The 11,328-nt window shown below is 37.8% G+C and overlaps 4 protein-coding genes across 6 annotated transcripts in view; 2 read left to right on the top strand and 2 right to left on the bottom strand.

Annotated features, from left to right (window-relative positions):
* The window catches only part of LOC112459148 (alpha-tocopherol transfer protein-like), a 105,434-nt gene extending 104,333 nt beyond the window's left edge, over positions 1-1,101 (top strand). For all 3 annotated transcript variants that reach the window (XM_025023133.1, XM_025023131.1, XM_025023132.1), the window contains exons 6-7: positions 548-761; positions 855-1,101. In XM_025023133.1, coding sequence (XP_024878901.1) covers positions 548-761; positions 855-1,060 — 420 coding nt within the window. In that variant the 3' untranslated portion in view covers positions 1,061-1,101. The remainder of the gene's footprint in view (positions 1-547; positions 762-854) is intronic.
* Positions 1,102-1,196: 95 nt separating this feature from the next.
* LOC112459144 (putative serine protease K12H4.7) lies at positions 1,197-4,009 on the bottom strand. Its single transcript, XM_025023126.1, has 10 exons — positions 3,708-4,009; positions 3,442-3,623; positions 3,180-3,363; positions 3,042-3,090; positions 2,845-2,980; positions 2,549-2,615; positions 2,271-2,487; positions 2,050-2,182; positions 1,647-1,816; positions 1,197-1,560 (listed from the first exon to the last, which is right to left on the bottom strand). Exons 1-10 carry the CDS (start codon positions 3,900-3,902, stop codon positions 1,451-1,453), a joined length of 1,443 nt encoding a protein of 480 aa, XP_024878894.1. The 5' UTR covers positions 3,903-4,009; the 3' UTR covers positions 1,197-1,450.
* A 235-nt stretch (positions 4,010-4,244) lies between these two features.
* Positions 4,245-7,989, bottom strand: LOC112459143 (U2 small nuclear ribonucleoprotein auxiliary factor 35 kDa subunit-related protein 2). The gene is made up of 4 exons (XM_025023125.1): positions 6,863-7,989; positions 6,041-6,342; positions 5,196-5,729; positions 4,245-4,951 (listed from the first exon to the last, which is right to left on the bottom strand). Exons 1-4 carry the CDS (start codon positions 7,247-7,249, stop codon positions 4,555-4,557), a joined length of 1,620 nt encoding a protein of 539 aa, XP_024878893.1. The 5' UTR covers positions 7,250-7,989; the 3' UTR covers positions 4,245-4,554.
* A 555-nt stretch (positions 7,990-8,544) lies between these two features.
* On the top strand, positions 8,545-11,285 carry LOC112459152 (dnaJ homolog subfamily C member 22). Its single transcript, XM_025023152.1, has 5 exons — positions 8,545-9,375; positions 9,689-9,836; positions 10,370-10,734; positions 10,822-10,929; positions 11,021-11,285. Exons 1-5 carry the CDS (start codon positions 9,088-9,090, stop codon positions 11,228-11,230), a joined length of 1,119 nt encoding a protein of 372 aa, XP_024878920.1. The 5' UTR covers positions 8,545-9,087; the 3' UTR covers positions 11,231-11,285.
* Positions 11,286-11,328: the final 43 nt, after the last annotated feature.

Raw genomic sequence — 11,328 nt, forward strand, 5'->3', positions numbered from 1 at the left:
ACACTGTCACTATAATAAGTTATGCATGATAAACTAAAGAAGAAAATCAGTTTATCAAAAATAAATTAATTGAATTGCCAAAATTAATAATACAGAAACGATATCACGTGCACTTTTAAATATTTACTGTTGTGTAGTGTAGCTATTTAAAAGTTTTTCCTTCTTAAATACTGATTATCTGTCAAAGATCATCTCTGACTAAACGCGGATATACAAATAGAATTGATATCTCGATAGATTGATCAGGTGGAGATAACAGTGCTAGTAAAAAGAAAACTCGTGTTTCTTTTTTTCTATACGAACCGAAATATGAATCTAATTGGAACGATAGTGTATAAAAAAAAGAACTTTAAATTAATTTCTATCATCAGCGTTTTTAAACAAGAAATACGGAGATTGTCTGTTTTTATCGGTGTATTTCAATCGCGCGATTTCCGCAATCTCGAAGAGGGAATCGTATATATGTACCTACATACATATAGTAAAATAATCTAATAAATAATATAATAAATAAATAGCACGACAAAAAATAATGGTTTGCTTCCAGCGCACCGTACCGATGCGACACAAAGAAGTCCATGGGATCAACGCGCATCCCTCCCTGAAATTTGCCCTGGACTTCGGGATGTCGTTGATCTCCGAGAAGATCAGGAATCGCGTGAAGCTATACACGAGCCTCGAGGACGCAATTAACAGCAAGCTAGACGTGAGCATGTTGCCCAAGGAATACGGCGGTACTATCCCGATGAAGGAGATGATCGGTAATTCACCTAGATTGCAATCTCTTCGAACATTATACGTTGCTCCATCACGAAAAAAAAAAGATAATGAACTAAACTTTCTTTTCGATGCAGATCTATGGCGGGATGAATTAATAAAATTGAAACCGACATTAGTGAACAATGATAAGATGAATGTCTACCTCGAGCTATACTCGGAGAAGGCGCGGGAAGGCGCGGTTTCCGCATTGAAGCAAGGATTCGGTTGTTCCAGCGTGGGATCCAACGACACCACGATGTGCGGCATAAGCGGTTCTTTCAGGAAACTCGAGGTCGATTGATATTTCAAATAATCCTTACTTAAACTTCTTTGCTTACGTTTTCTATCTAGAGATAAGCGGCACGGGGGATCACGAGTTACAGATTTACTTTGGAAATCACACGGAACTTTAGGTTAGCCCTGGTATTTAAAGGATGTAATTTTATTTTTGTATTATGTACGTAACAATACGCAATGCAGTATAACTGTGTATTGCTGTGTGTGTTTGATGTGTATTATTTATAATTGCACTATGAACATATACATATATCAAGCGTTGTACATAATTTTTTTTGTTAGTACCTTACAATTAATAAACAGCCAAAAACGTGGCTCCGTTTATTCGTTGGTTTATTCCTCCTGTTCTGAGAATCGTCAACGAACGTACTCGTGAGAAGTTCGACAATAACATTTATGAGGAAATCCACTTGCCAATTATGTCGCGAACTCTTGCTCTAGCTTTCTTCAAGTCATCCGTGTCCGTGTCTACGTCGCTGTACATATCGCGGCAGTGCGAAGATCCTTCATTAAAGTAATACATCGTATTATCTTCTCGTGCTAGAAATATACGAAGTTCTAATATGCATTGTAATACATCGCTTAATTACCTTTAATGACAATAGCGGGCGAAGAAGCGTTTAAATCCTCGAGCACCGACAACGGATGCCACGGATCGATATCGCCGTTCGTGAAAATGACGTTGTGTAAATCCGGTAGCTGTCCTCCGTACATTATATTCGTCCTTCTCACCCGTGAATCTAATGTCTCCTCACTGTAGCTAAAATCGCTCAGCGTTATCGTTTCCCACAATTAAAAACAATTAAAAATAAATTCGATACTTCTTTCGACAAATAATTTGGTACGACAAAAACCGTTTCACATTTGAAGAACGTGTTGTGAAGAAATATCTTGGTGCGTACCAGGCACACCACATTTGCGCAAATTATGAATATGGAAATAAATAATATTCAAGCGAGAAAGATATTAGGTCGTCATTTTTTAAGTACTTACTAATCGCCATACAAATCGTTACACAGATTGATGTAATAATCTAACGGAAACAGCGTTCCAAAGATTGATTTATCTGAGCTCGTCGTCTGATAGTAACCGTATTCCGTGCAAGTCTGATGATACCACTGTCTCACTGTACAATAAAAATCATCCCTTCTTGTACAACGCGTCTCATATAATGTGCTATTTAATTTATTCTCTTATTAATTATCTCAACTCACTGATACTCGTGGCTGCCGGCGAGTCCCATGAAATCTCTTGATACTTCTTTACGAAATTATTATAATTTACATCGTAACACTTGTCCTGAGTCGAGAAGACGTGCGCCAGTCTCTGTAGGGGACTGCCTAAATGCGCCGCCGTCATATTGTTGCACAATGCCGCGATTTTCGTTTGACCGTTCTCTATATTGTCATATTGAACGATTCCGGCGAACAGCTAAAGTTCAAATAAAAATGAATAGCAAGACACATAAAGCAACGCCCATTAATCCACGTACCTCCGCCAACGTATTCAAGAAGTAACCAAGATCACCAGCAGAGTTTACGTCAGGCACGTCGCACAAGCTAAAGTCGATATTAGTAATTGGAAATTAATAATAATAAACAATTATTTTCCATTAATATTAATAAAATTAGTATTAACTTCGATGCGGTCGTATAATAAAATAAAGAGAAAAAATGTATAGATAGAATAATTAATTGGAAATAATTATATGTATTTTTGGTTGTGGAAATAATTATAATTTAATTTATTGCAAATAATTAACAAATCACGCGTGAATTTCAAGCTTACTTGAAAAAAGATTTAAGCTTATCTGGACCTTCTTGCTTGGCCAATAATTCCTCTACCGATGCGAATGCAGTTTTAACACTCTCAGTGCACTTTTCACTGTGCGTGCCGAGCGATTTCGTCACGACCTCGTAGTACTCTATGAAATCAAGCGTTCTTAGCGATATTCTTAGAAAATATTTGTCGATAAAATAATTTACCGTAAAAATCAGCCTTCGCCTGAATCGGAGCGCTGCTGGCTAAGGCGCCCTGTGAAAAATATTCTTTTCTATTTTATTTCTCTGCTATTTTTTAAAATAAAAATATATATAAATAAAAATATAGCGCAAAAACGATACTTGGATGAGATGAGGGTATTTGAGACGTGCCCACGCCGCCATGTTTCCAGCGTAAGAACCACCGAATACTATTACGATACTCTTTTCTAAATCCTTTTCCTTCTTTTTCGTTTCGATGAAATAAGCAAGATCCGCGAGCGCCTGATCGGCGTTCAAGTACTGCAAGTTCTCCGTGCTAGTATCTCTAAATTCGTTTCGTGCAATATCGGTTTAGAAAGTCGGCTCTAAATTTCAGACGATGAAACAACTATGGAATATATACTTCGTTGGCTTGCTCTCTCCGTAGAATCGATGTTCGGTGTAATACATCAAGCCGTGGTATTTCGCGCCGATTTCGTACATCAGTCCAGTTTGCAAAAACCCGTCCGTTATCGCCCATTCCCCACCGATCATAATCAGAATAGGCCCACCTTTCTTTAGAAACGCGGAATTTTCTTTGTAACGCTATAGAACAATGGACAAGTATTAATTTAAAAAAATAATGTTTTAAATAAAGCAAGATTGGCTGACTATAATAATTATAGTTACCATCGACCAAGTGCGATTGTCGCGATGGTTGAAATGATCAAGGGGTTGGGTGATCCAACCCTCAGTTATAATATCAGCATATTCTTTTAACGGCTTTGGCTCCTCCAAGCCTTGAAAAGTGAATCCGCGAAAACCCACCCCATTTACGAGGGGATGGACCAAGCACAAAACAAGCAATACGCTTAATACGATCATGACCTGTTTCTCTTTGCAATTGTACAGCAGAGAACGTTTCCGTTTATCTTTCAAAGCACACTAGATACACGCCAAAATGTGACTGATTAATACTTACCATTTTCCTCAATCATGACCAGCGGTACGAACCGATACGATATCTCCCATCAACGACCGATAATGCCGACATTTATTGCATTACTTTTATTACGGGAAATGGAAAACAATATACTTTGATTAAAATAACTGCGAGCGAAAATAATCCGATGATTACGGAATGTCTATCGATTAAAACGTCTGATTGCTTGGCAAACACGGATGTGTATCCTTATCGATATCGCGATAAGAGGTGTCACGAGTAAGTACACGATTTACGTAACATATATTTCAAACAAAAATATTTTATCTACAACATCTCGTAGATGGAACTGAATCAGTTCAGTCAGAACTATTGTACAAACAGAATCGTAATAGTTACGTAAAAAAATACTTCATTATTCAACGATAGCAATGATATAAAAAATTATCCTTTTGTTTATTTGAGATCATCGCTTCGATAAAATTATCTTTTAGGTATTAGGATTACAGCCGCTCGACTCATCTTTACAGCCTGCATAAAAGCTTTGGATTCTTTTTTCAGGAACATCTCTTTAAATACTTCTTCCTTTCGGATCTACATCTCGTCTGATTTTTTAGTGTTTTCTTCTAATGACTTTTTACTTTTCTTGTCTTTCTTTCGAGATTTCTTTTTACGCCTTTTAGGAGAGCGACCGTTGGACGCGTCTTCCTTATTCTGATCTTCGTTGTCACGAGGTCTCTTACGATCTGATCGGTAACCCTTCTTCTTAGACGATATTTTGATCTTAGAACTTCTCACGCTTGATTTTACACTTCTCCTCTGTTTTTGATCGCTCGACGATCTTTGCGATTGTTTCCGTTTCGTGGAATGGGGATGTTCCGTCTCTGAATCTTTCGTGCGATCCAAGTCAGTCTCGGGCGATTTGGACCATCTCCAGTTGCGATCTTTCTCGCCGTCATCTCGATCGGATTCTTCCCATTCGGATTTACTTCTAACAAATAAATGAAAATAGAATTAAATAACGACATTCAATTTATTTTGCATTCAATTTATTTTTTAATCCGTTTTGTTACATTAACGGTATCTTTTCGCAATTATTATTCTGCATCGCGTTAAGTTAAAAACTCTATCAACAAGACGGCCTTATCTTCATGATATAAGATGTGATAAAGATGAAAGTTTTGTCTACAAGATATGATTTTGATATCTAGTACAGAGTAAATAATAACACAAACCTATGTTCGCTTCGCTTGCTGTTATTCGAGTCTTGTGGTTTGTTCTTTGGCCGTCGGGAACTCTTGATGTTGTACCTGCTGTGCGGATTTTTGAGGGTGTGAAGAAAATTGCAGAATTTACTGCCCTTCGGGCACTCGAGTATGCCGCAAACGGCATTTCTCCAGGATATCATGTTGACGAACTCGCAGTTGAGTTGCTTGCCGCCGTACCAACGTCCCTTCAGGTTCCTCCAAGCTCTAGCCGCCTCTCTCTCCGTGTAATATTCAACGTACAAATTACCGCGCAAATGAATCTCCCTATTGCGGCAACACTTAAGGGTCTTAATCCTGCCAAACGACTCCAATTCGCCTATCACATCCTCATAAAACTCGTGATAGTGACGCAACATTTCTGAACTCTCGAACTCGAGCGCCACGTCGGTGTCGTATTCCGCTGAATTCTTCTCGAGAGAAAAGTGTGAATAAAATCCGGGTATCATGATCACTTTGCTCAAAAAGATTTTACGATGATTCTTGGAGCACGCGTTTCCATACCTGAAATAAAAATCAATTACGGATAAATATGGGTTTTGAAAATAAAGATAAAAATACAATTTTGACTAAAGTTGATTTTAGTTTGGATAAAAATTTCAATCCTAAATCCCAATTTATTTTGATTTAGTTCAGTTTAATTTTAATTTAATAATTTTCAACAATTTTTAGCTTCAAGCGAAAAATTTTTGAATCTTGCAAAAGACACAATAAATAAGTCATTCTTATCGCTTCAATATATTCAGAATTGTTATGAATGATTAACAAATCATAATATTATCATATCATGTGTAAATATCTCTATCTATACTAACCGGCAAGCACCTGTTTTCGTAAAAAATGGACAGAGTATCTTGGTAGGCTGATTGTCGACGACCTCGCGCAAAGCTTCGGGCGTTTTTACTCCGTTATCGATGTAATCGTCGATCTCCTTCTGCAATTGTTCTTGTTTACGAAGTTGCTCCTCGTGCTGTTTCCTTTCCTCCTCTTTTTTCTTTAAAAATGCCGCACGCTTTGCCTCGAATTCTTCGCGTATCTTCATCTCTTGCTCATGTTTCTCCTGCTCTTCCTTCGCTATCTGTTCCTGAAGAACTTGCCACTTTTTCTGTGCTCTTATCTGGACAATTAAAAACATTAGTCAATTATTCGAAGTACAAGCTTACTAAATTAATACTTTATTTAAAATTTGCAAAAATAATACTTTTCTATATTTTTTATTCTGTTTTATATTACTTATTTTATAAATATAAATTATTCTTGTATTATTTTTACATGTTGAAGAAATAAATGTTTTGCGATTTGGTAAAATTATATGCATGATTCAGAATTTCAGATAATGATTATAAACGTACAATCGATGTTATATCGATTGCCATGCATTATGTTATTCAGGTATATTGTATAAAAAATAAAAACATATACAGATCTATATCTTTTTAGCTAACCTAATTCCAAAATATGCAAATAGAATATTCATCATTGAATCTAAATGAATTATATTTATTATAACAGAAATTTAATTATCAAGATGTTAGAAATTGAACACGAAGAAGGTATAAGAAAAGATTATAGAGGCCAATAAAAAAATTCTCGGCTAAGAAAATATGTAATTGATATAAGACAACTATTATATTTACTTCTTCTTCCAGCCAGAGCCTCTCTCGTTCCGCACGTTCCTTTTGTTCCTGCGCTTCTTTATCTTGCCTCTGCTTTTCTTCTTCCGCGCAGAAATTCAAATATGCCATATTGTTTTCGAGTGCTGCCCTCAAACGTTCTTTATTGGCATCACGTTCCTGTGCGATTGACCGTCGTATACGCCTGCGACGCTCCTTCTTCGCGATGCGACGCCATTCCTTATGAGCGAGCTTTATCGAACGATCCTCTTCCATCCTCAGGAACAGCACGAAGTACGATCGACAACATACGAAGCACTCAAAGATGATCACGTTGAAATGAGCCGGCGGCCGACCATCAACATTGGTGTTGTACGACGATGTCCGAAGTCCGACGATGTCTGACGCCATATTGATCTCCAAACAATATCAATGATGTGATCGTCGGTACACATCCTGAAACGGAAAGATGCTGAAGAATTATATAAAAGTTAATCGAAGAATATTACTTGTGACATCGACACTTGGTGCATGAGTTTTTAAATTCTGTATTAATTTTGTAATTTAGGGACCATAGTTCTTTGCTAAATTTAGCGTTTACACATATTGCTAAATATCGATATTATCAAATATTTGATAATTTGATAATATTATATTACTTGTGTGTAATTGAATATGAAATGACTTCTATAATATAAATTATAATGTATGTGGAAATAAAAATATCATTTGGAAATGCGTTCACAGTCACACCAAGAGATGGCGCTACCGTGTTCATTCGCGAATTGAATTTCATATGGTTGAAAAATGATACATGACATTTTTATCACCGATATCGGCAATATCATTGTATAGGATTTACAAAAAGAGATCACAAACATCAGTGAACACTCGAGACCAAATGCAACCAATAATGTTTCAAGATCGTAAATATATAGTCAAAATAATAACATTTAATGTCTTAAATAATCAAGATTGCCGGCAAACGAATAACTTCTGCGAAAAAATTGAATATTTTTAAACAACGTTATACAAAAGTTTCTTTCCGTTATTTACTTTACGGAATATAATATGATTGATGATCTTATGATGATTAGCGCAAACTCATTATTTTAGATATCTTAAAAGGAATTGTTAACATAATGCCTGACATGACAAACCGCGTAATTATATTGTATAATAAATATGGTTAATAAAGACTATATATAAAATATATAAATACTTTTATAAGTTTCATAAATTAAAAACATTTTCTGAATTTGCTATTTTATGTTTTCCTTCCAGTAATTGCTGGATTACTCAATTTTTTTTATTAATATATATTTGTTCGAGATTATATACAAATGTTCCAAAATATAATAAAATATTATATATATATGCGTTTGATTCGATGGTGTTTCATCCCAACGACTTCGCCTAAGGGTTCATCATTCCTGGCGTATTCTTCTCTACGGGATTTACGGCGCGTTGCCATTCGTTTGTCGGAAGTGATTTAGAGTGAATCGTCAATTGTTCGGCATTGGTCAGTTCGGGGTTCGGATGGGTGCTTCGGTCCTTTGCTGTTGGGTCTAGACTAGTAGACTCTAGAGTCTAGTAGGGCCTGACTCCTGAGTTGGTTGGCGAGCTCGAACGTGGTCGAACGTGTTTTTTTCCGAAGAGAATTTTTCTTAAGTATTACGACTTTCTTTGTCTGCATCGTTATCATAACTTATTACCTTATTGTGTAAAAGCCACCCATGGCTTGCTATTTTGGATAAATTACGCAGCTACGCGGCAAAAGTCAATTGGGTCGTCCTGGCCGTGATTATTGAGCGGATGCATGTTAACCATTTATTAATAAAAGAAGAAGGAGAAAAAGAAGTCTCTCACCCACTTTTCCCCCTTCCCACTCATACGCGGCATACGCGCGCGAACAACACGTATTTCTGCTTGTTACGTCCCTGAACTGATACCGTTACCTGACGCGGAGCGTTGAACCAGAAACCGGTGCAGTGGAACCATGACCGTCATTCCACGATACACCACCGACAAGTGTACTTGAGTTTAAAAAAAGAAAAACAGTAAAGAATTATTGCGCGTAAACTATTATTTTGCTCCGCGAAGATGCGTAGATAGCGACAATCCGGATAGGACACGTAAAATTCCTACCACGTGCGTAAAATTTACGACCACGACGAACCATCCACGCGATCGATCAATAGTGGATCAAAATGGATAGTTGGTGACCTGTTGCTCCAGAAGCTAACATAATGGAAAAAGCGAAGGAAAATGGATTGAGCGTTGAGGGTGAGCACAAAAGTGCGAAGAAAAGCAAGTTCTGGGCTTATTTTTTCTGGCTGTTCGGTGGACTCTTCGGGGCGCATCACGTGTACCTCGGCAGGGACGATCAGGCTTTCGTATACATCACCACGTTCGGCGGTTACGTGGGCTGCGGTTTTCTCAGGGACATTTACAGGATACCTGCTTACGTGGCCGAAGCGAATGACGATCCGGCATTCATCGAGGATTTCAAGCGAAAAGTCAGAGCTAATCGAAAGGTAAATAAATAATTCGGCGCGTGTGTAGAATCCGCAACGCAGGCTTAGAATAAGCGATTGACGTCGCCAGTCTTGAAATACATTTATTAACGCCAAGCTCACGCTGCGCCTTGTTCCGCATCGTTGTTATTCGAAGAACTGATGATGTTGCACGTTTATATGCGTCCCACGTAAATATTGAACCGCAAATTATTTGCCGATGTCTTGCGGAAAAGATGTTAAATGGAAGGAACGTTGGCGAAGCAAATGCGACTGACGATTTTGTAAATGGACGACGAAATCGGATTTATTTATTTATTTTTATTTTTTACAGCCGCCGTTTGCCGGGACACGATTTGCAGCGGAAGCGGCGGTTGCCTACTTATGGGCCGAGCTGTTCAACAGCGCGATTCCGCAGGAGGAATTGTACGGCATTAATTTCAGGCACTTGCTGATTTTAGTACCGGCCGTGATCGCGCTAGGTAAGAATCGTATTAGAAAGAAAAAAGAAAACTCGAAAACTCGTCAAATTCTTACGACGTGTATTTTCTTATCGCTCTCGCGTGTTAGGTTCCTCCGAAAGATAATGCTTTAAGGTCACGTGTGACTCATATCGATAGTTAAAATAACACATTATCCGTGATAAATGGAAAGAACTATGGAAAAGCTGATATCAGGGATTTTTTTGCCTGCTTCTTGACAAGTCTGATTACACAGAGTGTATTCTACCTTCGATTTCAGGGCTTTTTTAATCTAGAATTTCTTAATCAGATTTTCTTTACATTCTTAGAATATCAATATTACGGTAATATGAATAATTAAATTATAATATATAAAAATAAATATAAATTATAAAAAAATAAATTATACAATATATTTATTATTTATAAAATTTATATATATATAATTATATATATATTATTATTTATATACGTATGCAAATAATTAGAAAATGGATATTTTAGAAGCACAGACATTTTACGAAAGCCTTTATTCAGTTTTAATACTTCAAAAGGTGTATGGACAGTCGGAAATATCGGCAGAGAACAAGGTTCGATATGGATAACGCTTGCCACAGCGTATCTGTTTTATCCAACCTTGTATTACATCGGGGACGATACCATGTGGATTTTCGTCATGGTGATCGCCTCGAGCCTGAGCTTCGACACCTTCAGCAAGCAATGGCGGCTGAAACCGAAGAAACGAAAAAGCTTCATCCGGCGAATGGCGTATTTAGGCTTGGCACTCATGCTCTTCTTCGCTATCATCGGCAGTTACTTGTACTTCAATGCGGTTGTCACGGACAGCGAAGGCGAGGAGATAAAGTTGTCGGAGGCAGTGCGACACTTCCTCACCTCGCCCATCTGGACGGATCTTAAGGTGAGTATACGCGGTCGTTAAATTTTTAGAGCGTTGTATTTTAAGAAACTTAAAAGATTTTTTATACTAATATTTTTTTTGTTACAGGCGAGTCTAGAGGCCACATGGAACCAGGCCAAGCATCAAGGCTTCTGGGCAACGTGGGCGCAACTGGTGGACCTTACGGATCCTCGAGGCGAGATAAACGCTTACAAGGTCGGCCGGCGTTCGCAAAATTTTATTAAATTTGAATTTACTTAAAAAAAAAAAAATGTAGTTTACACTAACGCTCGCTCATCCTCCGCAGGTCCTGGGTCTCTCGCAAACCGCTTCACAGAACGAAGTCACGGCGCGATGGCGAACTCTATCCAGGGACAATCATCCCGACAAAGTTAAAGGTTCGGACGAAGAAAGGCGCATGGCTCAGGAAAAATTTATGGAGATTCAGCAGGCGTACGAGATCCTGTCTCAGGCTAAGAATCGCCGGAAACGACGGAATCGCCGTTCCGAGAGCTGAGCCGTGCGTGCTTGTGATTCGAGGGATTAATAAAGAACAAAAGAATCTCCGCATACGCCGAACTCTGTATCTCAATCGTCCATAATCAAAAGACAAAT

Source organism: Temnothorax curvispinosus, unplaced genomic scaffold (assembly GCF_003070985.1).
Source record: "Temnothorax curvispinosus isolate PA1 unplaced genomic scaffold, ASM307098v1 QBEX01009552.1, whole genome shotgun sequence".
In the NCBI taxonomy this organism is placed as follows: domain Eukaryota; kingdom Metazoa; phylum Arthropoda; class Insecta; order Hymenoptera; family Formicidae; genus Temnothorax; species Temnothorax curvispinosus.

What these genes read in the sequence shown, in the direction of transcription:
- LOC112459144 (XM_025023126.1), bottom strand. Translation starts at nt 3,902, where the DNA reads ATGATCGTATTAAGCGTATTGCTTGTTTTGTGCTTGGTCCATCCCCTC. An exon ending in AATACCCTCATCTCATCCAA is followed by an intron (nt 3,091 to 3,179) that starts GTATCGTTTTTG and finishes TATTTTTCACAG; the next exon opens with GGCGCCTTAGCCAGCAGCGC. An exon ending in GGCGAAGGCTGATTTTTACG is followed by an intron (nt 2,981 to 3,041) that starts GTAAATTATTTT and finishes TTGATTTCATAG; the next exon opens with AGTACTACGAGGTCGTGACG.
- LOC112459152 (XM_025023152.1), top strand. Translation starts at nt 9,088, where the DNA reads ATGGAAAAAGCGAAGGAAAATGGATTGAGCGTTGAGGGTGAGCACAAA. An exon ending in ACCGGCCGTGATCGCGCTAG is followed by an intron (nt 9,837 to 10,369) that starts GTAAGAATCGTA and finishes ATACTTCAAAAG; the next exon opens with GTGTATGGACAGTCGGAAAT. An exon ending in GCGAGATAAACGCTTACAAG is followed by an intron (nt 10,930 to 11,020) that starts GTCGGCCGGCGT and finishes CATCCTCCGCAG; the next exon opens with GTCCTGGGTCTCTCGCAAAC.
- LOC112459143 (XM_025023125.1), bottom strand. Translation starts at nt 7,249, where the DNA reads ATGGCGTCAGACATCGTCGGACTTCGGACATCGTCGTACAACACCAAT. An exon ending in GGCTCTGGCTGGAAGAAGAA is followed by an intron (nt 6,343 to 6,862) that starts GTAAATATAATA and finishes TTAATTGTCCAG; the next exon opens with ATAAGAGCACAGAAAAAGTG. An exon ending in ACGAAAACAGGTGCTTGCCG is followed by an intron (nt 5,730 to 6,040) that starts GTTAGTATAGAT and finishes TTTTTATTTCAG; the next exon opens with GTATGGAAACGCGTGCTCCA.